We start from the raw sequence: 26,565 nt of genomic DNA on the forward strand, positions 1-26,565 counted from the left end.
GGGGAGTGTCAGGAGCACGGGGCTGGACACCTGCCTAGCTCACCTGCTGGCCATGTGGCCTGGGCCAGTCCTGGGCCATGGAGCTTGACCCTAACCCAGGCAGATGGTGAAAAGGAACAGGCAGGGCTTGGACTAGGTCCTTCCTCAGTTGCCAAATTCTGCAGTTTTTTGAGCCTCTTCATCTGTAAACTGGAAATAACCTCTGGGTTACTGGGAGTGAGATTATCAGAAGCGCTCTGCAGACTCCAAAGTGCACCAGGCTCTTCTAGCTGCCGCAGAGCTGGCTTCCACACCTTGGTCTGGCCCTCACTCCAAGGCCACCGATAGGTAGCCTTTCCTGACAAGTGGAGACTCCAGAGGAAATCAGTCATAGGCTTGCCTGATCTGGGGCCCCATAGGAACAAAGGCACGCATTTTTTCAGAGAGAAAACTTTATTTGGTGCGCAGCTTTGGGGATATTTCAATAGGACACGGTTGTTATTTGCCACCAATGTTCCCCAGACCCCCTCGACTGAGCTCCTGTGCCCCCGGGGTTCTCTGCTCTAGAACTACCTGGAAAGGCCCCCGGGGGACTCCCACAGAGACCTCTTCCTGCTCTTGGCCTTGGGCCAGCCAATCTCCTCCTACACCCTGGCTAGAAGAGATTCAAGCCCGGTGGAAGAAGAGCAGGCCGAGCTGGCCAGGGCTGCCTCAGGGGTACTGAGCTCCCCTTACCCGGGAAGGGATCCTTGGTCCCGCAGAGGCTGGACCAGAGAGGCCTCTGCCGCACCATCGGTGTCTACGGCCCTGACAACTTGGGGGCTATGGGCTTCTCTTTTCCCTCTGCTGGAGGGCTTCAGGTAGGTCTGTAGAGGCCCAGTCTTCTGGCAGCTTCAGAGATGTGAGGGCCTTTTCTCTTTGGAAAAGGGTAGTGGCTCGCCCCCCCGGGACCAGCAGGGCTCTTCATGCCCTGAGGAGCACCCCCAGGGGCTGGGGTAACCAGCTGAGGAGGCTCTTTCTGGGGGTCCTGATTGGGAGGGACCCGCCCATTGGCACCTTCCTCCAAGGGCACCCATGGGTCCGAGGCAGGCTGCCTAGCCGTGGGAAGAGGCAGCGTCTTCCAGCAGGTGGAGTGACGTAGACGGTGGATGGCCAGGTGGGTGCGCCAGGGGTCCTGGATGCTCCCTGTGCCCAGCGTGTCCGGCCTCACAGTGGCCTCCAGCCTAGGGCCTCTGCGCAGTGGGGCTCTCCTTTCCTTCTTACTACCACCAGCACAGTTCTCATCTGGGGGGGTAATAGAGAGCCGGATTAGTGTGGGCAGCTTCCCTCGGAGGGCCTGAGCAGAGAAGAGCCTTCTCATTTACAGAGGAGAAAACAGGCTCAATCACTCGCCTGAGGTCACACAGGCAGGAACATTCAAAGTGAGACTTGAACTCAGGTCCTCAGACCCCAGAACTGGGACTCATCATGCTGGACCAGCCTGCCTCCCTAGGATCTTCCTTGGTGAAGCAGGGGATGGCATCCTCAGCTGTTTGTGAGTGTGGTGGGGAGGTGTTCTGGGCCCAGGATAACCTGACTGAGGACCCCCATTTCAAGCAGTCATGCTAGGACTGCTTCTGGGGGTGGTCGGGGCCAGTATCGGGAGTGGACACAGCCCTCACAGACCCTCGAATGAGCCTTTTCCCAGAGTGCCGGGGCTCAGCTCCACTGCTTGGCTCCAGCCTCCTCGAGACCCATCTGGCGGGCACGGGCAACCTAGCCAGGAGGAACACCATTCACCGGGTGCCTGTCTGGGTTAGGATCAGCTCAGCCCAGTCTGGAGAGACCGTCAAGCCCAAGCCTAGAGGTCTCAGGCCATGGAAAGCACGCTGGCCTTTGGTCCAGAGGACCTGGGTCTGAACCCTGGTTCTAACACTTCCTGCCTCTGTGGCGCTCGGCAAGTCACATGATCTCTCTGGGCCTGTAAAAGGAGAGGCTTGGGCTCGGTGACCTCTGGGGTCTGTGATGCTCTGATCTCATTGCTGCTGAGATGGTGCAGAATGTCAGGGCGTCTCCTGGCGCCAATAATGACACAGTCCAGACGTGCATCGGTGACCTTGGGTATGCAGGAAGTGGTCAATTTGATGCACATTTATTATGCACCTACTGTGTGCCAGGTGCTGGTGGGGAGTGGGCCTAAGGCCCAACCCTTGAGGAGCTTATCCCCTACTAACATCTGAGGTGGATTTCTAGCCTGGGCATGACGGGGACTGAGATTCACCGCCATCCACTGGTGCAGCTTCCTGGCCTGGGTCCTTTCTCTGTCCCTAATCACTAGGGATGACCTTCCCCTGAAAAAGGACCTGGTGGGCCCCCAGTGATGGCTCAGCCACCGGCAGTGGTAGCCCCTTGCAACCCAGGAGTTGTCCTTCCCCATGTCCGACTCTGATGCTCAGACCAGGCACTCAGTGCCTCCATATCCCTGCCTCCCAGCCTGGCCCCATCGGGGCCAAGTCATCCCACGCTGGCCAAGGGTCCAATGGTTCCAGCCCGGGGGCATCACCTCATTGCCTCCCAACATCGAACCTGGACCAAGAGATGCCTCCATCAGAGCCGCCTCTCACACCAGGTCCACGATCATATTTGCTACACCAGGCTGTTAGCACCCTCTGGCCTCCTTCTCAGTAATGGAAGACCAGTCAGTCAGTCAATAAATGTTTATTAAAGTCCTACTATGTGCTAGGCACTGCTCTAAGCACTGGAGACACAGACAGGCAGACCCACTGAGGGAGACAAACACACAAACATTTCTGTGTGCACAAGAAGGGGGTAGGGTGGGATAAGCATTTATAGAGCTCCTACTATGTGCCAGGCACTGTGCTAAGCAAGTGCTTTACTGTCTCTCATTTGAGATGGACAGAAGGTAAATAGGAAGCAATCTCAGAGGGAGGGAAGGTGCTGGTAGTGTTGTTCCTTCCTTCTCAAAGACAACCAGGGACATGAGGAGGGCGATGTCTTGACTTGCAAGTGAATTGGATTTAAGTGAGGCAGGGCTGTGCAAAGCCATCAGCCTCACTGCTCGAGATCCATCTGAGTGCATCGGGGAGACTTAGGTCAGGATGACTGGAGATGGCCCCAGACGCAGTGGGGAAACCTTGGTAAACTAGGTCCCTAAGGCTTTCTCCGTTTGTCTGAGGCAACACCCATTTAGTGATGTAAAGCTGAGTAAGAAATGAGGCAAAAGGTGGCCTAGTTGGCCCGCTCAGGAAAAAAAAAAAATCAATCTGGAAGGAGAAGACCCTCAGGGTTTCTGGCCAGAACAGAAACAATTGCTATTTATGCTTGCTCTGAGCCATCAAAACCCAAATAAGGACCAAGTGAAGCCTGGGCTGCCACCAATTGTTGGCCAGTCAGCAACTGCCAGAGTGATTTGGGTTTAAGGCAAAGTCAACTAGCTCCACATGAATCCCAATGGGCTTTTTCAAAGCCTGGTTTTCCAGAGCTCTATTTCAAGAAATCACAAATGAAACTACATGGCACAAAAGAGTTAATTGCCCCAGTTTTAGAAAAAGAAATCTAGCCCCCCAAAACCAAGATATCTGTTGAGGTCCTTTGAGCAGAGGACCCACATGTGAGAGTATGGTTCCTCCTGTGGGCAGAGAGGAGGGAGGTGGGAAGGATGGGTGGATTAAGTATTAAGGGGGATTGGGAAATTCCCTGACTTCAAAGAGCTTATGTTTTACTATAAAAAATGTAACTATTGTATTATTAAACTGTGTATATTAACCTGAAATCCTAGCTTATTGATCTGCAGGTTGAAAATAGGGCACACCCCTAAAATGAGATCTCTTTGAAAGGAAAAACTGCTTAGGAATGGACTAAAAGATAATTATACAAAATGATCATGTTTGTTTAAAAATAAGTGGAAGGTCATTTTTAAAACCTGTTTCCATTTACATAAAAGAGCATGTTCATGTCTTAGCATCCCTGGCCTTTTGCTGGCTTCTCTTGGTGTGCTCTGAGTGCAAGTGGCATTTGGGGATGAGTCCATGCATGCAGAGCCAAACTAGGAGAGGAAGGCAGCCTGGATCGTCACCCTAGAGCTGTTGATGCTGGGTGTCAGAAGGCAACTCAGCCTGCACCTCTGGTGTGAGGGCTGTTCATCCACCTTGGGTGCCCACGTGACACTCGGCTCTCACCTGTGGCTCCGAGAAGCCATGGCAGGCAGCGGCCACACCCCAGTGAACCCTCTCAGCAGACAGCTAAACCAGATTGTGAGGATAAGTGACTGACCTCAAACCGTCAGTGAGTCAGGGGGTGTCCACCCCAAGCGAGTCAAGACTTCCCCTGGCAGAACGGGCAGTGAGAACTGTGTGTTCCAACAGCCACGATGGCGGCTGAAGCAGGTGTCGTGGGGTACGTAGACACTGAAGACCTGAGGTCATCCACCACATCTCAAGCCCACCAGTCGTCTTGACTCTGTCCTGCCACAGGACTCTGGTGATTCTGGAGGAGAGAGTGAGGCCGATGACTTCGTGCAGCTCTGCCTCACTTAGATCCAATTCACTTAAAAGGCAAGACATCACCCATGAAGTCAGTGGTCCTTAAATGGCAGGGACAGCTGGTTTCCATAGCTGTTTGTGGTCTTGCCAGTCGGGCAGGGGCTGCCTTTTTTGTATCTCCAGCCCTTCGGTAGGGCACACTGCCCAGAGAGCTGGTCTTAAAGGATACCACAAAGAGGCACCAATTAAGCTCCAATGAGTTACTTAGCATCTGTAAAGTGCTTTGCAAACCCTGAAAGGGCAGCCTCCAGGTGTTTGTGATTCAGTACCTCCTACAGAGCCCACTCTTTGCCAGCCCATTTGGGGTTTTCTCTGCAGAGATAGTGGAGGGCTTTGCCTTTTCTTTCTCCGGCTCATTTGACAGATGAGGAAATGATGGGGGGATGAGATCTGGACCCCTAAAAGGAAGAGCCCCTGAATTTTCCCACAAATTTCAGGAACCCAGTCCCTGGCGTTAGCCGGAGACACTGGCCCACCCCAGCCTACCTGGATTACTTAGTTTACTGGATGCCTCTTAATGGGGTCTAGGTCCCTTCCTTGTGGCCTTGGAACCATCCCAGGCTACTTACCACTCCTTGATCCCATCCAGATCTTCCCAGTCTTTGTCTATATAAAAGTATCAATTTTACCCCCATTAAATCGTGCAGATTCTTAGAAGATTCTTAGAATTTCGCAACTACCGCAGATTTACAAGAAATCCTGCCCACCCAGTGGGTGTATAATATTGCTTCACTACTCTGACTGAAAGAAGGCCTGAGTGGTTCAATTCTTTTGAGGCAGATCCACCCTGTTCCCTTGCATTTTGGGATTCCTAGCACCCCAAACCACATCAGAAACTGAGGCAAACAGGGTGAAGTGACTCACACAACCAGTAAGTGTCTGAGGCCGGATCAGAACTTGGGTCTTCTTGACTCCAGGCCCAGCACTCTGCATTGTACCACGTAGCTGCCCCAGAAGAATGAGCGCCATCATGATAATTATTATTCAGGATCTATTTCCTCTGCCTGCTGGGCACATCTTCCCCCTCCACAGTGCCCCAGCCTTGCTGCCATCCCTGGCTACAGGAGGGAAAGGCAGAGATGCCCAGGGCACTTAGGGGGACCCTCTCCTCTCAGGCCATCTTCTGGTCCGTGGCTCGGCTGCCTGGGACACGTGGCTGGCTTTTCATCCACACAGGGTCTGTGCCTCCTGTGCTCTCACCAAGAGCGGCCTCCCCAGAGGCAGTCTGCCGCAGTGCCTGTCTGGCACCCAGGTGGACGGTGACCTTGAATCTCCAGAGATACCTGCCCCTCCCTCGCTCTCAGCAGGTGCTCTGTAGGACAGCCCTGGGCTCCAAGGTGTTCAGAGCCCATGTGACAGCTGAACAGATGCCAGTCTGGAACTCCCAGGAACAAAATGGCTATGTCTGCTCTGTACCCACAAAGCCTCTGATGCCAGAGCTGGGAGGGGAAGGGCAGAGCTCTCTCCACGAGCCCCCCCTGCTCAGCCCTACCTCTCTCTGGGCTTCAGATCCAGCCTTGGACTCCACGCATATCGAGGAAACCCCATGGGCCAGCAACGCAGCCCTGTGGACCCCCTCCCCCACGGCGGCCTCAGCCTCCCCCCCCCAACCCCCTGGGGAGCAAGGGCTGTACCTGGTCCGGAGGGGTGGCTGCAGGCTGGCTGCTGCAAGCTCTGCACCTGTGCCAGGCTGTGGTGCCCCTGAAGAAGGCCCCGGCTCATGCTCTCTGACCGGCGAGGGAACGGCCACCTCCAGGTGCAGCTGCAGCAGACTGGGCCCTCCAGGCCACCTGCCTGGCGATGGGCAGAGCCTGGGTGTGGCCCTTCATTGTTTGCCAAGAGGAAAACAAATGCAGGCTGGGTTGGGGAGGCCAGGCTGGCCCTGCGGGGGGGGGGGGGGGGCTCAGTTTACAAGCTGCTCCCCAAGGGCCCCAGACCTGGAAAAGAGCCCCGTGGGAACCCACGAAGGCCAGGGAGCAAACGCTGGCCAAGAGAGCAGCAGCCCAGTGACCCAGGGCTGGGTGTGACCCCCAACAGTGTCTTAAAGGGACAGAGCATTGGATGGGGAGCCCTGAGACAAAGCCTTGCAGAGGGTGGCTCTTGGGACTGGAAGATTGGCGCTGCTGGACTGCTGCCAATAGGTCAGGCCTGTGTCTGAGGTCTGAGGAGCACAATTTCCTCCCTCCTCCCTTCCTTCCCTCCCTTCCTTCTTCTCTCCCTCCTCCCTCCCTCCTTCCCTCCCTTGCTTTCTCCTCACTCCCTCCTCCCTTCCTTCCTTCCCTTCCTCCTTCCTTGCTCCCTCCCCTCTCTGGGCCCTAGCTCCCTCAAACCTACGTAGGTTAGACTCAATGGCCTGGGGCAGGGGTGGGGGTGAAGCGTCCTTCTCTCCCAGCTCTAGACCCAGGATCCTTGGCCTGGGGGATAGGTCACCTAGGGCACTTATAAGGCGTCAGGCTGGTCCAAAGCAGATGTCCCGGGGCTCTAGGTCTCAATTAGCTCAGATTTAAATGATGATGTCTCAACTCTGGAATTCTCCCCGGCTGACTGTTTGTGCTAGATCCCAGCTGGGGTGAGAGTGAGCACCAGAGGCCTCCCCAGGGGATCCCCCAATGTTGGTGCCCCAAAGTTAGGAACCAGGAATCCCAGAGCGGAGCTGCAAGGGTGCCTGAGGAGGAGGCAGTGTCAGAGACGAGATCTCAGTGAGATCTGGGGGTCATGGAGGGGCAGAGCTGGGGTCAGGCTGCCATAGGAAAAGAAGGGGGGCAGAGCAGCTTCCACTCCCCCCATGCAGCCCTTCTCAGGGCCTTTGGGAGGCTTCTGCTACTAAAATATCGGGTCCCAAAGTCGCTTCCTGTTGTTGAGGTTAGAATTGGGAGAGCTGGTTCAGGTGTGAAAGAATTCACTTAGACCTTCTCTGCAACCATGGGGAGCTTTATTGACGCAAAAGCAGCGGGCTAGCTCTAAGAAAGAGGACTAACATCTTACAAAGGGACAGGGATCTGTTTTATCTGACAAGGTAAGGGGAGGGGTTGTCAAGACTCAGGATGAGGAAGACAAATGGCAGCATAGGGGACCCAGGATAAGGAATTTGGGAAATGTCATGACTCAGGATGAGGGAGACAAGGAACTTTTATGGTCCAGGATAGGGGGCGGTTGTATGGCATCTCAAGATAAGGGAAACAAAGGCAATTCTTTTGGTGCAGGTTGTAAATCGCAATCTTATCTTCTAATCCCCTCAGGGGCCTGGGGAAGCAACCCATAAGGTTATTTTTAAGCCTAGGGCACTCTTTGCCCCCCACATAACTCTGGCCATGACCAGGACTCCCAACTGATCCAAACAGGCTTCTTGTGAGTGAGTGCTGGACAAGTCCAGGCCTTGTTCCCACCTGCTAACCCCTCGATGGACACCCATCCTGAGGTCAGCACCTGCCCCATGGATTGCCCTGGCTGGAGGAGCTCTCCTGGAGCTTCTGTTTTCTGCTCCTGCAGAAGGGACAGGGAAGCCCCCTTGGCCCCCTCTGCCAGCGGGGAGAAAGCCTGGGACGTCGATGGGTGGCCCCCAGCTCCTCCTTCCAGAGCTAGGCGCTACTCCCTCCTTCTTAGGCCCAGCCCCAGCCTTGGGGTGCGTGTGTCTGTGCCAATCATGCCCTTCATCAGGGTCTACACCAGGCTGTTGGGGGAGGGGCTCTCTTGCTCAAGTCCTGGGTAGAGAACATTTGCTGGATTGTCTGTGCTCTGCATGAGGGGAAGATGAGAGGGCTGGCCCTTCATTCCTCTCCACCCAGCCGGGACTGGACCCTGCAACATAAATGTAGCCCCATAGAAATGCTAGTGATCTCCTGGCCCCCGTGTTCTAGACTGGCCAGCTCTTGAGCACAGACCCCAAAGGGCAGGGCTCAGGGCCACGTGCACCCTAAACCCTCAGGAGCCGCCCCCCCCCCCCCCCCCCCCCCCCCCGCCAGAGGCTCAGAGGGGCTCAGCAGTTGGCCATCCTGGCTGGAAGGATGCAGGGCTACTGCAAGGGAGCCAGCCCAAACAATATTGTCTCAGTCACTCCCACTGGCCCAGCCCAGAAGCAGGGGAGCTGCCAGCTAGGCAAACTGCAGTGAGCACTTACTAAGCAGGCTAGGGAGGACTAGAAAGCCTGCTGAATGAAAGCCGGCCTAGAGCTGACCCCAGTGTCTTTGGGAGCTGAGGGGTTAACCAGACTGGGAAGACTGGCTCCAAACCAGGGCTGTCAGCCTGGGCCAGCCTAGTTCTTCTGCCTGGGAGGAAGGACCTCTGGGGCAAGGAGTGGTCAAAGGCAGGGCTGGAGGGTAGAGGGCAGCTCCCAGGACTGAGCACCCTCAGGGGACACCCTCAAGCCCCCCATGGTCAGCAGCCACAGGGGCCACTCAGCTGATGTGTGGCCCTGACCATCTCCTCCCTGTCCTGGGCACTGGCTCCAACTCGCCCAGGCCAAAGTCCCTCTTGCAGAGGACGCCAACCAAAGAGGTCTCTATCCCTCTTCCATCTGCATTCCTCCTCCGGGCATCAACAGTGTTCCTGGCCCTTCTTTTTCGCTCCTCCTCATTCAAATTCAGTGCCCAGGAATGGACTGGAGGACCAGCCAGTCCCTTCCGGCACCAAATAAATACCCTCTGACTGAGGACTCCCCTTCCCACTCAGGCCCCTGACCCTGTTTCTGCACGGCGTTCTGTGTGCTTGGGGAGGTCACTCTCCAGCTACTTTACGTATTTTTAGTTATTTGCAATGGGATTTTATTGCCTCTTGGATTTTGTTATTATTATAAAGAAATGCAGTTGGCTTATTTGGTAGCACAAGGTTTATTTTGCAGCCTGCAATTCTGCTGAAGCTATCAATTGTCTCCATTAGTATTTTTGTTGATTCCCTAGGATTTTCCAAGTATGCCATCATTGTGTCAGAAAACAGGGATATTTTATCTCCACTTTACCTGTCTTCATGCCTTTAATTTTCTTTTCTCCTTTCATTACTGTTGCTAGCATTGTTCCTATGATTTATTCTCTGACCTATTCATTATTTAGAATTTCCCTCTTAACGTCTGGGTCTGGGTCTTGGGGTGTGGGGGCTCCCTGAACCAGTTACTATTTTATATATACTTTATGATTTCCCCCTTTTACATTTGTTTGCTCTGTCTCTATGCTTAATAGATATGGCAAATGTTTGCCAAAGTTCTGTGTGCTAAGAAATACACATATTCTCCTGCAGTCCCATTTAGAAAATGCCATGAGTAGTTTGGCTCTCGTCTCTCCAGCATTCTTTACTTTCCTTTTGTTACCTTTCTATTGGATTGACCCCAAACTGAGAGAGATACCTAGAAACCTCCGTCCCCACTGTTACCACCTGTAACTTCTTGTAGCTCTGTCAACATTTCCCTTGTGAACTTCACTGCTCAGGCATTGGGAGTATGTAAATTTAATATTGATTTTGTTTTATTGGATATGGTTCTTTTCACCATTGCATAGTTTCTTCATCTTTCCCTTTTTAGGTTTTCAATGTCTAGTTTCATTTTATCAGATAACAGACAACCCCTCTTGTGGGGAGATTAGCTTGATGCATAGTAAACTTTTTACCATTTCCTTATTTTTGTTCTTTAAATGTGTTTCTTATAAGCAGATTATGAGTTTTTGTTTTCTTCTCTAATTTGTCACTTCTTCATTTTATTGGATTGTTTAAGCCATTCACATTTGAAGTGATGAGAGTTAGGTTTATATTTTCCTCCCTTTGTCTTTGATGTTTTTTTTAAAATTAGGATTTTCTCTCCTCTGCTATAAACACCATATTATGTCTCTTCAATTATTGTAGCTGAATCTGTTTTAAGGTGGCCCTGTTCTCAGCAGCTCTCTTCCCCTCACCCTTAAACCTCCCACTCCCATGTGTTATTCCTTTTCCTGGTTTTAGTTCCTTTCCTTTTTTGCTCTTATATGGTTATTTAATTCCTCCCCTCTTGTTTTCTTCTCAGTTAAGCTGTCAAGTAGAATCCTGCCTTTCCTCCTCTTCATATTATTTTGTCAGAGTTTTTGAAATGTTTCATTTTCACATCTTTTTTTGAAAACTATCACTCTCTCATTTTCTTCATTATTCATCTTGTCTTTTCTGTCTGCTTCAGACTTGAATTCTTTGGTTTGTAGTCCTCAGAATCGCTTAGTTCTTTTTTATTCTCCGTGTCCCTCATGCAATTAAAGCTTTAGTGCTGCCTGTTTGGGGCTCTTCCTTCTAATGGCTTCTGTCCTCGCCTTGGAGAGCTCATCTGCCGCCCCCTTAGTATTGGCCTTCACTTGTAGAAACACCAGCTCCTGCAGTTGATGGAGAGGATGCTGCTTGTGGCCGGACTCCTTCTCTGCCCTGGCCTGGGTGGGTCACTATTGACCTTTCCCCAGCCTGGCCATTGTCCTCCTTTTCAATGAAACCTCTTCCCTGAGGAGCCCAGGAGCTCCTGGTCCCTTATCCCTGAGGGGGAGGAGGAGTCTCTCTAAAGCCCCAAGCCCCCCAGATCAGGCCCATTGTAACCACCTCATCTCCCTTGGTAAAAAGTCTCTTCTCTCATAGGGGCCTGCATCAGTGGCAGCCCAGCCCCTCACCCAGACAAGGTTTCTCCCTTTACTAATCCCTCCCTTGGCCTCCTCCCCCCTTCCCTCGAAGGCTTTCTTCTTCCCGAGAAGCTACAAGGGTTGTTTTGCTTGTCAGCCTTTGGCTCCATCGGGGCATACCCCACCTTTGCCTCCCCCTTCCTTCCCCTTCCCCTTTATTCTCCCTCCCCTCCTGTAGATGGACCCCACAAACCAACAAAAATCCATCCCCATAGAGAAAGGAGTCTCTCCATGGACCTGCACTTTGTCTGGCCTTTGAAGCCCTTCCCAGCCTTCTCACACTTCACTGCCCAACATGACGCATCCTCTCCACTGCAGTTGCACTGGCCTCCTGACTGTTCCATGAACAAGAGCCTCGGGTTGGGGGCTCTGGGCCTTCTGCCTGGCCATCCCCCAAGCCTGCAAGGCTCTGCCTCCTCCACTCTGACTGCTGACCTCTCTGACTTCCTTCAAGTTCCAGCTGAAATGCCACCTTCTCCAGGTGAGAAGCCTTCCCCAAGACCTCTGGATTCCAGTGTCTTCCCTCTGCTCATTATTTCCTATTCGTAATCTGTCCATAATCTGTTTTGAGTATATTTGTTTGCACATTGTCTCCCTGGTTAGATTGTAAGCTCCTCAATTGTAAGCAAGGAGCATCTTCTGCCTCTTTTTGTATCCCCCTCACTTAGCATAGTTCCTGGCACATGGTAGGTGATTAATACATGTTTATTGACTAACTCAACACATCTCCGTGAGATTCCTCCTGTGTTGGAGGCCCTCTCACGCCTCTCCTGAGCACCCCTGGATCAGCTGCAGGACACAGGGCCCAGGTGAAAATGAGAAGACATTTATTGAACCATCTACAGAAGGGGGCACCTTGGACAGCCTGGCAACACTGGCCTGTGAGCAGAGCTCATCCAGGAGGTAGTAGCGGGGCCCCAGAGTTTGACATCAACACAGACAAGCGACCCCACCCCCACCCAGGCCCTCCAGCCAGGGGACCAAAGCTGGATGCCCGAGATGACCCCAACCCTCATGGAAATCCAGACACGGCAAGACAGACATCCACTGAACAGGACAGAGAGGGGGGTCTGGGGTGGAGAAAGAGAGTGAGGAGAGGGGTCCCCCCCACGGACCCTGAGGCATTTCCCAGAAGGTCCTCTCTCACCCCATCTGTGTTCTGGGATGACCGGGGGAGTGTCCTTATCCATCCCCAGTGGAGCCCCTCATGGGGGTGCACTGTGGGAATGTCCCCCCCAGATAGAGAAGTAAGAAGTTATTCACAAAGATGAGGGTAGAAAGCCCGACCTAAGAGAGGCCACCCAGACCCCCAGACTTCCCCTGCCCCTCCCAGCTGCTGCTGGAGTTGTCCTGGGTTCCATGGCTGAGGAAATTCCCAATGATGAATCCTTCCAGACCTCGTCCATGGGGCAGGGATGGAGAGGGCGTCCTGGACTCTTACGGACTCCAGTGCCCCCCATCTCCAAGCCTGGCAAAGCTCCAAGGTCAGGCAGGGGACTAGTTTTCTGGCCCCAGCGCCAATGACCGCTTGACCATTAACAACGACAGAGAGGGGCTCCTGGGAGCTGGGGGGTTCCAAAAGCAAAGGGATTTAGTTCACTGGGTCCTCTAACAAGCCTGTGAGTTACCAGGGTGGATGTTATTCTCCAGCCCCTCTTTACAGTTGAGGCTCAGAGAGGTTGGTTAAGTGACTTATTCAAGGTCCAGCTAGTTGGTTAGTGGGGGAAGCAGGTCCAGACACCCCAAGGCCTCTTTGTCATCCACAGCCAAGGCCAAGGAGCAGTGGTGATGGGTCCTCTCGCCTCTCCCTAGACTCCATACTGAGGAGAGAGGGGGAGCTGGTGGGCAGCAGCAGGGTAGGGGCCCCCAGAGGAAGGGGGCTTGGGCTCCAGCCTTGGCTGGCCCATCAGCTCACTGGATCTCTCTCCTGCCCCCATCCAGCTCCTTTCTCATCCTTGAGGACAAGCCTACTGGTACCCATGGGAGTCATGCAGGGAACTGTGGTGGTCCTCTGGAATTAAACTGGCCAGGAATTATCCAGCTGAGGAAATGGTCTGTGACCTCCAGTGGTTGGAATCTTCCCCAGCAACATAGGTTCGAGGCAGTCCTCCGAGACTCAGAAAGATTGGGTGACTTGTCCAGGACCATACAGCTCAGCAGATGAGGATCAGAGGTAAGATCTGAACCTGAATCTTCCTGACTCCAGGCCCAGCCCTATCTCCGCCTGTGAGGCTGCTAGGTGTCTCTACCTCTGTGTTGTAGGCAAGAAAACTGAGGCCCTGGAATTAGGGGCAGGGCCAAACTCCAACTTGGGGTCTTGTGCCCTCCCCAGGCTGCCTCCCAGCAGCTTGTGGGGATGACGACTCCTGTCCTGGGAATTAGCGTCCATTCCCCTGAACAGAAGGTTCCTATGATCTCCCACCTACAACGTGCACCATCCAGTCTTAGATGCTGGCTAAGAGACCACAGCATGTTGGAGGGAGAAGGAGGGACCACAGGCACAATGGAGTGCCTCCTCTTACTTAATGGAGAGGAGAACCCACAGGCGCAGACAGCCAGGGGCAGAGCTGGGGCTATAGCCCCTGCCGCCTGACTTATAGTCTCCTCTGCCCCTTCCCACTAGGCTTGGGATGCCAATGGGGTCTGAGAAGGGAACAGGAAGGCCAATTGTATTGGTGTGTTCCCATGCCTTGGGAGAAGACTGGGGAGAGATAGAGGTTTGGGACCAACGGTACCATTGTTCTGGGCCAGCCTGGCCCGCAGGGAATTGTCTCCCGGCTAGGCTGCCTACGGGGCTCAGCAGGACAAGTCGGGGCCCTCCCATGTGTTCCCCAGAAACAGGACACATGGGGGCTGGCCCCCAAGGGGCCCAGAACGCTCTGCCCATTCGCACAACTAGCCTGGTCTTTGCAACTTCCAGGGAACCATCACAGGACTTAGAGCTGAAAGGGTCCAATTTCCTCTTTAACAAATGGGGCAGTTGATGCCCAAGGGATAAGGTGACTTGTCCAGGTGCTTCTAAAAAGCATCAGAGAAGGAATTCCAGCTCAGGCCTTTGTCTCCACAGGCTGTTCTCTATGCACAGCATCGTGATGCTCTGGTCTGGTCTTCCTTCTTCTCTCTCTTTGCTTTGTCCAAGATTTAATTGTTTTGGGCACCACAGAAAAGCTGAGCAGAGGGGAGCCAGGGGTGGGATGGTTAAACCAGAGTCCTGGGGATGGTTTCCCTGGAGGGTGGAATGTCTCAGATCCTAGAGGGGCTCCTGGCTCTCCCCAAAGTGGTCCCACAGGCCCTGGTCCCATGAGAGGCCCTCACCTTCTCAAGAAAGAGAGAAAAATCCCTCCCCTCCCTGAAGAAAACCATCAGATAACACCTCAGCCTTCTTTCTGCTGGTCCCAAGGACAGCCGGGAGACCTGGCCTGACACCTTGGCTTTTGTTCATTTAAATTCCTGCGGGTGGCGCCGCGAAGAGCTGAGAGGAATGTTGGATGGTCATGGTCCCTCCATTCTCTGAAGGGGCCCAGTGACGTGTGGCTCGGACTCCAGGTGGGAGAAGGGAGGGGCCCGAGGAAAGGCCTGTTCTGGGTCACTCATTCACATGGCGACTGGGCCCCAGCTCTGCCTCTGCATTCACTCCGAAGTCCCATGTCATTCCTATCAGCAGAGGCCAGGGCTTCAGAGAGCTGGGCCACAGGAGGCAAGCCTTTGTGGGGCAAGAGCCCCAGCCCCAGGGCTCTCCCTCAGGCTCAGCTGCTGGTGCAGGAGAAGGCCCTGTGGGACGGATGGACATCACAAAGAAGTGGGCAGGCCTGCTGGCCATGCCTTAGACGCACAGGAGGCGGGGCTCAGAAGCAGGGCTATCTATAACAATGTTGTACTAATGGAGTCCAAGAAAATCCATGGGGAAGATACAGATGTGGATGCCAGGTAGTGGGCAGGTCAGGACACGCCCCCGCTTTCCCACATGCTTGCGGTCTTGGAACCTCTCCTGAGGACCAAGCTGGGATAGAGTTGGGAGGGGCCCCCAGAGAAGTACCCCAAAGCCCTCCCCTCATCCCCCTTGGTGGGGGATGACTTCACAGTGCCTTTGCTCATATCTACACCCTACCCCCATCGGGAAACAAAGAACAGTGACCATTTTCTTTTGACATCTCCCCATCCTGAGAGCCCCAATCATTGCAAACTTGAAGAGGGGTCTAGTTCAGCCCAGGGATCTGAGCACTTGGCCCCCAGGTGGGGAACAGGCTGAGGTCAGCCAGAGGTCTCCCCACCCACCCTGTGGGTCCTCTAGGCTCTCACCCTGGTCAAGGGGGACCCACGATGAGGCAAAGAGGGCAGGTGAGTGATCCCCGGGCCCTGCACATCCCCTTGAGGGTGCTGCATGAAATGAGGGAGGGTGAGGCCTCAATGGGCAGGGTCGCTGTCAGAGCTGGGAGGGCGTGCACCTGGCTTCCCAGCTCTGCAGCTCTATTTACAAGGTGCTGGGGAAAGGAACATGAGAAAAACCAAAACGCTTCAAAAATGACAAGCGCTGCATCCTCCTCTCTGAAGACTCGGGGCTCCCAGGCTCACCCTTTCGGACACACGACGTTCATTCAAGAAAAAAAGACGCGCACGCACACCCTCACGCATACAGAGACACAGACAGACAGACGCTCACGAGCACACTCATCCACAGGCTCAGACATCCCGAGGAGCCCCGGCCTCTCCTCCCCACTTCCCTCCCAGCCCCAATCCCACAATGCAACTCATTTTTATAAAGGGACAGGAGGGTGGCTGTGGCCGCCATCTGGAGCACCGTTCAAGCGGCCAGGTTCTCAGCATTGATGCTGGACATCCGGATCTGCGAGCTGCTCTTGCTCAGAATGGACAGCTGCGTGCCCCCGTTCACCCCACTGCTGGCCAGGGATGGATGCCGGTGCTTGAAATCCACAGCAAAGTACCGGTTGACTTTCCAGCTCCGCCATTTTCTCTTTATTTCGGACTGCACCTTTAGGGAGAAACTTCAAAAGGTCATTTCTTTATGGACCTTGCTGCTTACCTCCATGCTGAAGGCCAAACCTGGAGACCCCTGACTTAGCTCCAAGAGCAGAGAAGAAAGCCATGTCCATCTTGGGCCACAGAATAAGAGCCAGAAGGCCCGGGGACCCTGGAGCAAGAGAGAGTGAGTGGGTGCCTTCCTGCCCCTTGGAAGGCACTAGGAAAGGTTTTCACAGCACAGCTCTCTCTGTCAAGAACCTCTGATAGCCTCCCTATGCTGCTCAGGCCCTCGGCCTTCCCTGCTGGCTGTGCCCTCTTCTAAAACCTGAGCTCCTCTCTGTACCCATCTCTGCTCCAGGTAAGACCACTCCTCAGAACCTCCTTTGACTGGGCTCTCTTCCACTTCCACTGGTTCGTCCTCCTCCTCCCATGAACAGAATCCTCCCGTTTTCCCAGAGGACACCATGTTTCTGGTAGTCTTCTCGAATACTGGCTGGCACTTTGCTCTGATATCGGCTCCTCAATCCCCACGGCTACTTCTAGAGTCTCTCTACTATCATTCAGCATCCTTTCCTTGGAATATCACGCCATGTGACTGAACTACCCTTTGCCAGGTGACCTTCTCTGTCAGCCTCTTGACCATTCCCACTTTCCTCCAGGACCAAGGCCCTGGCAAGTTCCTCCTCTCCACATGTCTTGCTGTCAGCCTTGGAAACTTCGCTGTCCAACTTGGTAACTCTTCTAAAACCATGTGCTCAGGGTTCCATGAACTCCCAGGACCTGTATCTCACAAGGCTTTTATTTCCCATGACCTTTCTCTCCCATTTTCCCATGATCTTTATCTCCCATGACCAGTATCTTACTTTAATGAGTTAAATAAACATTAATTGAAACAATAATTCATCGGTTATAGGATATAAAATAAATTCACATAAATCATCAACATTCTTGTATGTTGCCAAAAAACTCAAGAGGAAAAGAAAGGGAAATTCTATTCAAAATAATGACAAAAGGTTTAAAACGCTTGGAAATATGTCTACCAGAACAGCCCAGGAGTTCAGTGAATGACCTACATCTCCTGAGCCTCTGTGTCCACTCTCTCTCCGCCCTACTCCAGGAGGGTCATACTCTAGACCTCACCATCTCCTGGAATTTCTTTTTTTCTAAGACCTTGAACTCTCACAATCTCTCATCCTCCAGCTCACCTCTGGCCTCATGCCTACCATGCCTGTTCTTAACCGTCACTGTGACTCGGGAACCTTCGTCCCTCCTTTCTCCCAGACTAACAAACCTGTTCTGGACTCCCCTTCCTTCCTCCTCAGTTTTGACCCCCAGGTCAGTCATTTCAATAACACCCTTTAAGCCCTGGCCTCTGAACTTACAGCCTTCCCATCCTACTAACTCAACCTTGGGCCATGCCTGCCACCCACTTTCTTTGTTCCAGCTGCTGGCTGACCTGCTGGAAGACTCTTGGAGAGACTCAGGAACTCATGCTGTAGGAGTCCCTGATGTGGGCTACTCAGCCTACAGCTATCATGCCTTACCTTGGGGCTATCTTAATATAAGATAGACATTTTCAACCAATCGGGTGGCAAGATTTGAGGTGTCCCCCAGCAGGAGGGTCCCCTTTTTGGATGCATTCCAGCTTATCAAAGATCTTGCTCAAATGGGGTATCCTTCCTTTCTTCCCCACAGTGCCAGGCCAAGACCAGGCACACGGGGAGATACAGAAAAAGTGGGATTGACTGAATGATTGAGCAAAGAATTAGTCATTGCTTTTTGGGCTTGGAACTGACTTTGCAAGGGGAGGGCACCAAAACTGGGGCCTTGCCCCACCTTCTCCCCCTTCCTGTTCCCCTCTGTAGTTTCTCTTGGCACTTAGGCACCCCTTCTCTCTCACACCCTTCCTCTTCTTTCCCAGGAGGAAGAAGCTGAGGGCCAAAAAAAGAGGCCTGGGGCTTGGCTCTGCAGTGGAGAGCCCCGGTTGGCCTTGTCCCCAGAGGCCGTGGATGGGACTCATGCCTGCCAACCACTGGTGCCTTTAACTACAAGCTTCCGATCCCTATCTTGTAGCCCCTTCATCCAATCCACAGCTCCACTCGTATCAGAGCTGGCACCAGCTTGCAGGCAGCTGAATTCGGGAAGTTTCCCTGGGCACTAGGTTAAGGGGCTTCTCTCCATATCCATGGCCCCTTCCTCTATGTGTTGGTTTGTTTGTATGGTCCACTGAGGAGCTGGGGACTGCCTCACTTCCTGCGCCATCCCTCTCAGGGCCAAAGGCATTCACTCTAGCAGAGGATGAAGTTTCAGCCCCGAAGAAGGAGCATCGAAGGGCGGAACTCCAGGAAACATGGCAGCTTTAGTAGGGGTGAGGGCCGGTCTGCAGGGGCTCACCCCCCCGCCCAACCCTGGCGAAGCCAGCGAGTGGTGAGGAAGCCAGAACTCACCTCGCCATTCAGAAAGCAGTACAGGACAGCCACCACGAAACCCTGGGCCAAGAGAAGGGGCAAAGAGAGGGGAGGGAGGAGAGAAGAGAAGCATTACTCAAATACGGTGTGGGGAGCAGCAGACCCTTCCCCAAGTGTCACAGGAGGACCAGAGGCATGCGCTCCTGTGACGCTGCTTTCCTACGTGCCCTCATTCCTTCTGTTCCCCATCTTCTGCCATAGCCCTCACCCGTCTGCTCTGCTTTTTATGTGCAGATTTCAGCCTTGGAGAGGGGTCTCTTCTCTCTCTTCTAGGTCCTCTTTTCCCATGGATTCTTTCTCTCTCATCGTCCCCTCAGGCCCCGGCCTTCTTTCTAAGCATCTTGGTGAAATGGTTCCCAAAGCCTTCTCAGATGACACCAACTGCCCCTTCTCATGAGCCCCCTGTCCCCTTTTCATACCACCGACTGTACCCTGTTCTGCCTCAGTCTCGGGTCACTCCTGCCATCCTCTGCCTTGACTCACCTGCTGCTGAATGAGGCTGGAGAAGACCATCCTGATTGGGTCCACTATAAATCTGTATCATAGAACCTCAGCTGGGCCTTTGTTGCCATCAGGCAATCCTACAGTTGCCTGACTGATTCCCTGTCCCAATCCCAACAGAAGCTCTTCTAAACCTCTCCATCTCTCCTCAAACTTCCCGTGACTCCTCCTCCCCTCCTCTCTCAGCTGAGAACCTTGCCTCGTATTTCACTGGAAAAAAAAATGAGCCCATTTACTAAGGCTCCTGTTTCTCCTAATCTCACTTCACCCAGATGCCTTCTGCCATTATCTTCTCTTTTACTTCTGTCTATTACAAGGAAGATTCCAGGACCTGAGTTCAAATCCAGCCTCAAATACTTACTAGCTACATAACCCTGGGTAAGTCACTTAACCTCTATTTGCTTCAATGTCCTCATCTGTGAAATAAGGATAATAATAGCCCCTCCCTCCCAAGGTTGTTGTAAGGATCAAATGAGATCATAATTATAAAGGGCTTAGCACAGTGTCTGGCACATAGTAAGGGCTATATAGATGCTAGCTATTATTATTATTAATTAGACTAACTCCTCTCTATAGTGATCCCATTCTAGCTTGTCTTCTCTAGCAGACTGCCCCCCTCTATGATCCCCACTCTCTAACTTATCTTCAACTTCTCCTTCTCTACTGGCTACTTCCCTTCTGCCTACAAACATTCCCATGTCTTTCTCATCTTCCAAAAACCCTTGGTTGAGCCATCCACCTCCACCAGTTATAATCTCATATCTCTCTTCTCTTCCATGGCTAAACTTGAGAAGTGTCTAAAAGTGGTGTCTCCACTTTCTTTCCTCTCACTCTCAACTCTACAATCTGGGTTTTATTTCATCATTCAACTGAAACTTCTCCCCAAAGTTACCAATGATGTATTGGTTGCCAAACCCAATGGCCTTTTCTCAGCCCTCATTCTCCTTGGCCTCTCTTCAGCCTTGGACACCCTCCTTGATATTCTCTTCTCTCTCATTTTTCAGGACATCCCTCCCTATTGGTTCTCCTCCTCCCTCTCTGATGACTTCTCTTCGGTCTCCTTTGCTGGATCCTTCTCCAGATCATGCCCACTTACCCATAAGTATCTCTCAGGGTTATGTACCGTGTTCTCTTCTCTTTTCCCTCTATTCTACTTCACTTGGCAATCTCATCAACTCCCATGGATTTAATTACCATCTCTATGCTGAGGATTCTCAGTTCCAATTGTCTACCTCTAACTTGTTTGCTTACCTTCAATGCCACGTCTCCAACTACCTTTCAGACATCTCAAACCGGATGTCCCATAGACATCTTACACACAATGCATCCAAAACAGAACTCATTATTTCCCCCCCTAAACCCTCCCCACCTATCTTCCCTATTACTGTTGAGGGCACCACCGTCTTCTGAGCTTCCGAGTCTCTCAGCTTTCTCTTGCCCAACCAAAGAAGCCCTGATTCCTTCTGACTTTCCTCAGCCATGTTCTCTGCCCCCCTCAGATCCTAGGACTCTTCACTCTCTTATCCCCCATGTTCAATATGGTGCCAAGGCCTGTAGATTTCACCTATGCAGCATCTCTTTTCAATTTCATCTCTGCAACATTTCTTGCTGATTTCACCTCTGCAGCATCTCTGGTCAATTTCACCTCTGTAGCATCTCTTGTTGATTTCACCTCTGCAGCATCTCTTGCTGATTTCACCTCTTCTCTCCAATACACCCACTTCTCTCCTCTGACCCTGGCCCCACCCTGGTCCAGGCCCTCATTCCTTCCCACCTGGACTATAGCAAAGGCTGCTGTAGGGCTTGCCTGCCTCAAGTCTCTACCTACTTCTGGGCATAATGCAGAAGACTTCTAGGAAGATGCTACAACTTTCAAGCCAGATGGGTGAAGAGGCTGTACAATCCATCCAGAGCTCAACAAGGTCCTCCGAACCTGGCCAAAGTCTCTATTGCTACGCAGTTCCATCAATGCAAATGTGATCAGAGAGGCTGGAAAGCATGGTCCAGGACCAAGTAATGGAAGTTACCAGAGGTTTGCAGAGCCTCCCTCCAGGAAGGGACAGATACTTTCTTTCAGAAAAGATGAAGGGAGATGCCCTTTTTTTTGGGGGGGTCTTTCTCCTCCTTTCTTGACAGCAAGAAAGTCCATCTGGATGTGGATCTTTGGGGGGGCCCTGATGCAGCTTAGAAAGCCCACATGAGGGACAATGGGGTACAGATGATGGGAGCATTGGGAGTCAGGGGAGGTCTCTGTTCTGTAAATATGGGCATTCTGTGGGTTTTATGTGATTTGGCCATCACTCCCTGTTCATCTTCATCATTTACAGTGTCCCCCTCCACAAGCAGGCTTCTCCAGGAGGTCTGTACCTCCTTCCACGATCCCAAAATCCTGGGACTGAGAGGGATCTCAGATGTCATCTGATCCAGCCTCTTAATTTGAGGAAGCTAAGGCCCAGAAAAGGTCAGTGAATTCTGTTTGGCATTCAAAGCCCTCCATAACCTGCCCCTTCCCCCACCCTCTTCCAGTCTTCTGACACCTCCCTCACTCCATATACTCCTCAGTCTAGTGACCATGGCCTCCTGGGTGTTTCATGAACAAGACCCTCCATCTCTGGGCTCTGGGTGTTCTCTCTGGCATTTCCCAGGCCCGGAATGCCCTCCCTGGTCTGTTCTGACCACTGACCTCCCTGGCCTCCTGGGTATTTCACAAACAAGACCTTCCATCTCTGAGCTCCAGGCATTCTCTCTGGTGGCCCCAGGCCCAGAATGCTCTCCCTCCTCAGCTCTGACCACTGACCTCCCTGGCCTCCTAGAGCAAGCCTTTTGGAATCCCTCCTAATGTGAGTGTCCTCCCTCTGCTGGTTATCTCCATTCATCTCATCTGTATCTTGTTTGTACCCAGCTGATTGCTCATTATCTCTCCCATGGGATGTAATCCACTTAAGGACAGGGGCTGTCTTTTGCCTTTCTTTGTATCCATAGTGTCTAGCATTAGTAGGCATATAATCAGTGCTTACTGACTGACTGCCCAAGGTCACATGGCAGGTTGGCAGTGGAGGTAGGAATAGAAGGCACTCTTCTGCCTCCCCTCCTCATACCTGGAAGGAGCCCAGTCCCAGCTCAAACACAAGTCTCTCCCTCTTGCTGACATTCTCTGGTGAGAAGGCGAACACCGTGTAGTGGATTCCAAAGAGTGGGATGAGCAGCAGCGTGGAGCGGGCCAGCCTCCTGCCAAGAGAAAGCAGAGCCAGCTGGTTCAGGCTGCCCCCGCAGGAGGAAAACCTTCTTGGGGATCCCCACCCAGACACACACGTGCAGGCACACACAGAGGCATCTTCCACCTTCCTTCTGGCCTGCACCATCCTTCTGCCCTTAGCCCTAGCTCAGAGGGGAGAGGACATTCCCAGCTGGGGTTTTGGGGTGGCTTGATTCTCCAAGGATGCTCCAGAGAAGGGAAGGAGGCAGCTTTGTGTCCATGTCCCTCTCTTCTCTTTATTACCATGAGCCCAAGACAGTGGGAATTATAATGCATGAATAGAGCCTGCTATCCTTGGGAAAGCTGTGGGGAACCCTCTGCAAGAGGGAGATCCTTGGGTTTAGTGGAGAATCCTTGTGTGAAGGGGAAGAGCCTTCTGGAAAGCAATCATAAATAATCCTCTGTGAGATGAGGAAATAGCTTGTGACCTCTGTGGATCCTTGGGCCCTGAACTTTGGACCCTCTGAACACGCTGGCCTCATCCCTTTCCTGTATCTGGCTATCCAGATGTCTGCATGTTGGACTTCGTTAAAGTAGGGTCTGTTCTTTTTCCCTCTCAGCTTTGGGAAGTGCATGCTCAATGAAGGCCCATGGGGGCTGCCTGGAGGATCTGAGGGGGGCAGAGAACATGGCTGAGGAAAGTCAGAAGGAATCAGGGCTTCTTTGGTTGGGCAAGAGAAAGCTGTGAGTGGGAAGAGGTAAATATGAGCATTTTGGAGCTTAGAGAAGGTATTACAGGTTGGGGGGCTCAGATGTTCTAAACTTTCACTGGAGATAGAATGAGAGGCAACGGCCTCTATAATGAAGCATGGAGGGTTTAGGATAGACATCAGGGAGAAATTCCTGACTAGAGCCTTGAGAGATGTCTCCAAAGGGAAGTTGGAAATCACAAGTGAAAGCATAGAGGGCCATAGGATTAGAGCCGGAAGGGACATAAGAGAACATTTAATCCAATCTCTTCATTTAATAGGGAAATTGAGACCTGGATATGGGAATTGACTTGCCCATGGTCACATGGGCAGTAAGTAGCAGAGCTGGGGTTCAAACCCTGGACCCAGGGCTCTTTCCCATGGGTCATACTGCCTTTCAGACTGGCAATTTGGGTTGAAGGATATGATTAGATAACCGCTAGGGTTCTCTGGCAGCCCAAGAGCCTGGGATTAGAACTGGGGCCTGCTCTGTCTAGAGGGCAGTGTTTGGCATATGGCAGGTACAATGAAAGGCCAAACATTTTTCAGGACTTGTTGTATTATGCAAATGAGTTATAATGATAATGGTGATGGCAACAATGATGATGATAACAACAATGACGATGTCAATGATGACGATGGTGTTAACGATGATAATGGTGGTCACAAAGATAATGACAATGATGGTGGTGATAACGATGATGGTGATGACAGTGGTGATGACAATGGTGATGATGATGATAATGAAATACATCCAGTCCAGCTCATGCCTGAGCAGGAGTCCCCTTGGAAGCAACCCTGACAAAGGGCTGTCCACCTTCTGCCTAAAGACCTCCAATGGTGGGGATCTTGCTACTCCCAAAGATCCTACCCGCTTTGGGGACAGCACTTGTGGGCGGAGAAGCTTCTCTGCATTCTCTTTCCCATACTCCTGGCACTGCTGTCTGGGGCCAAGCAGAACAAGGCTTATCCTTCCTCTGGAGTTCAGGACAACCTACTTGCTCATATTCAACCACAGCTATCAGTCCCATCCCCTTACTGCTTCCCTGCCTCTCCCCAGCCTGCTCACCTTCTCCAGGAGTTCCTTTAACCACCTCTCAGATGACGTGTACCTAAACCCTTCCCTCTTCTGGTCGCCTCCTCTGGATGCTTTATGGCTATCGCTGTCTTCCCTCACCACCCAAATTCAATACCAGACTCCAGATGTCATCTTGACCAGGGCAGAGGGCAGAGGGGCTCTCTCCTCCCTGTTCCTGGAAGCTTACCCTCTCCTAAAGCAGTCCAGCATCCCATTGGCTTGGTCGGTGTCCCCTCACACTCCTGACTTACACTGAGTTTTTGGTCCGTGAAAACCCCCAACCTCAAGTCTTTTTCAGATAACCTCCTCTCAGACTAGACCTCTCCATTTTATACTTGCAAAGTTAGTTTCTTAACCCTAAGTGTAAGACTTTATATTTATTTGTATTACGTTTCCCCTTTTAAGCTCCAGCCTGACAAAATCATGGCTGTTTTTGCCCTCAGCTTTGTTCACCTATAAATTTGACAAATATGCCACCTGCAGCGTGGAGCCCTGTGCTATTCTATTGGAGCTCTTCCAAGGTCTTCCTTCCTCAGTGGTTGTGTCTACCACCTCAGATATGGGCTACCCAGGGGAGGGTCTGGGTCTCCCCATCAGGCCAAGGGCTTTCTTCCCCATTAGACTGAGGGCAAAGGTCATGTCTCCTCCCTCTGTCCTGTCCCCAGGGCCCATCATGGGGCTCTTTTACTTAGCTGCTCAGTTATTAACTCTTGACTTTGTGGCTTCCCTGGCCTTCCTGGGAAGGGTCTGGACGTAGATGTCTAAAGTATATCTGAGATGGAACTATATTAGGGGTGGATGGAGAGTGGGGGGTGGAGAGCCCCCTGGCCTGGGTTTATGCTTTGGAGATTTCTCCCCCCACCTCCACTGGCCCAGCCCAGAATGCAGGGGTCCTTCCACTGGCTGGGCCCAGGTAGAAGTGTCCCGAGTAGGCCTGGATGGACAAGCCCTGTCCCACACTTCTGGCTTCCAGCCAGGGAGGAGGAGGTCTCAGAACCAGGTAAAAGCCTTTAATTGGAAGGGAAATGAATCTCAACCTTTCCTGAGAGCCCCTGCTAGCTGGGAGGGTGGGGTCCTGCCCTCGACTGCTTGGTGGTCCTTCCAGGGCGTCAGGATGCTCAGTGGCCCCAGGGTATGAGCCTCAGACTCCAGACCCATTACGATGACAGAGTTTGTCTCCTGGCTTCCCTTCCCGTGCCTCCTCTGCTCTTCTCCCAATTCCCCTTGCAGTGTCTCCTAACCTAATGATACCAATGACCTGCTCAGCTAACAACACTTAAGTAGTTCTCAACATTTAAAAATCAGGGACTTACACACACACACACACACACACACACACACACACACACACACACACACACGCCCAGTGTTTTCGTGTGTACATCCCTGGTCAGCATCAAGAGTTGCCCAGAAACAAGAAGGTAGGCCATGACCCTGTGACCCCACGCCACCTTGCATCAGAGAACTAAGAAAAGGGGACTTCTTCTCTCTTAAGAGTAATGAGCAAAGGCCCCCATCGGGTCACAGAGACCCTGACTGGCTGGATGTGTGGGGCCCAGAATTCGTCCTCCTTCACAGACACTCCACTTGCCCATGAGTTTTGCCCATCACAGGGCCGGACACATAGGAGGTCCTTAATACATGTTTGTTGATTGAGTCGTCCTGGGGCTCTCAAACTGTCCCTGTCATTCACACCTAGGCCAGGCAGAACCTGAGCAGCCCCCAAGGAGCCTGTGAATCCCAAAGGATAAAGGGGAACATCCTTGGGGAGGTGGGGAGGGGTCCTGGGCACTTCGGTTCAAGGGAGAACAAGGAGGCCTGGGATTTGACCTTGTCCCTGGCCTGAGGTTCAGAGACACAGTACAGACTCTTGAAAGCTGGAGGGGATGCCAAGCCTGGAAAAGAGAAACCACGTCTAGAGATGCTGGAAGGAGGGGTTAGACGCAGCCACCAAATAACTTCCCTTACGCGTAAATCTGACCACGCTACTCCCCTACTCTGTCAGCTGCAATGGCTCCCTATTGCCTGTGGGATAAAACAGATTCCTCTGGTTTTCCAAGCCCTTCCCAACCTATTTATACATTGTTCTACCTTCTGTACTTTATGGTCCAGTCAGAGTGTCTGTGCCTCTGTACCTCCCGTTTGACCTGCCGTCTTCAATTTCTGCGACTTCCTCCTGACGTTGCCCACTCTTGGAATCCCACCCCCCCCCAACCCAGAACTGGCATCTTCCTTCAAGGGCTACCTCCTGCCCCTCTCCTCTCCCAGTACTAGTGACCCATCTTAACTGGCTGGCTTTCATGCTATGGATACCTGTGGATGTACAAGCTGTCTGTCAGCTCCCTGAGGACAGGCACCCTGTATTCCCGGTGCCTAGTGCAGGGAGTGCTTGGCAGTGAGGTAAGTCAGATCAAAAAGACCTCATTAAGCCCCAAGTGGTTGATCAAACTTGTTCTGTGATG

At 52.4% G+C, this 26,565-nt stretch overlaps 2 protein-coding genes across 4 annotated transcripts in view; both read right to left on the reverse strand.

Annotated features, from left to right (window-relative positions):
• Positions 1 to 425: 425 nt before the first annotated feature.
• CUNH9orf152 (chromosome unknown C9orf152 homolog) lies at positions 426 to 6,679 on the reverse strand. Of its 3 annotated transcripts, XR_002320325.2 has the most exons (3): positions 6,155 to 6,244; positions 4,252 to 4,464; positions 1,174 to 1,263 (listed from the first exon to the last, which is right to left on the reverse strand). XR_002320325.2 is itself a non-coding variant. In XM_020964427.2 (2 exons), the coding sequence occupies exons 1-2, from the start codon at positions 6,240 to 6,242 to the stop codon at positions 836 to 838; spliced, it is 516 nt and encodes a 171-aa protein (XP_020820086.1). In that variant the 5' UTR covers positions 6,243 to 6,679; the 3' UTR covers positions 426 to 835. The 3 variants fall into 3 exon arrangements, 2 of the variants coding, with proteins under 2 accessions (XP_020820086.1, XP_020820087.1); XM_020964427.2 differs by lacking the exon at positions 4,252 to 4,464 and having other exon boundaries at positions 426 to 1,263; positions 6,155 to 6,679; XM_020964428.2 differs by lacking the exons at positions 4,252 to 4,464; positions 6,155 to 6,244 and adding an exon at positions 5,090 to 5,995 and having other exon boundaries at positions 426 to 1,263.
• A 5,257-nt stretch (positions 6,680 to 11,936) lies between these two features.
• ADCYAP1R1 (ADCYAP receptor type I) overlaps positions 11,937 to 26,565 on the reverse strand; it is a 69,431-nt gene continuing 54,802 nt past the window's right edge. The window contains exons 16-18 of the mRNA XM_020964439.1: positions 22,179 to 22,308; positions 18,559 to 18,600; positions 11,937 to 16,121 (exon numbers count right to left, since the gene is read on the reverse strand). Of these exons, the coding sequence (XP_020820098.1) occupies positions 15,933 to 16,121; positions 18,559 to 18,600; positions 22,179 to 22,308 (361 nt within the window). The 3' untranslated portion in view covers positions 11,937 to 15,932. The remainder of the gene's footprint in view (positions 16,122 to 18,558; positions 18,601 to 22,178; positions 22,309 to 26,565) is intronic.

Source organism: Phascolarctos cinereus, unplaced genomic scaffold (genome assembly GCF_003287225.1).
Source record: "Phascolarctos cinereus isolate Bilbo 61053 unplaced genomic scaffold, phaCin_HiC Scaffold_4;HRSCAF=312, whole genome shotgun sequence".
Taxonomy (NCBI): domain Eukaryota; kingdom Metazoa; phylum Chordata; class Mammalia; order Diprotodontia; family Phascolarctidae; genus Phascolarctos; species Phascolarctos cinereus.

Bases quoted from the DNA above. Each gene is read 5' to 3' on its own strand.
- CUNH9orf152 (XM_020964427.2), bottom strand. From the start codon at position 6,242: ATGAGCCGGGGCCTTCTTCAGGGGCACCACAGCCTGGCACAGGTGCAG. The intron at 1,264-6,154 runs GTACAGCCCTTG...TTACCCCCCCAG, and splicing joins CAGCCACCCCTCCGGACCAG to ATGAGAACTGTGCTGGTGGT.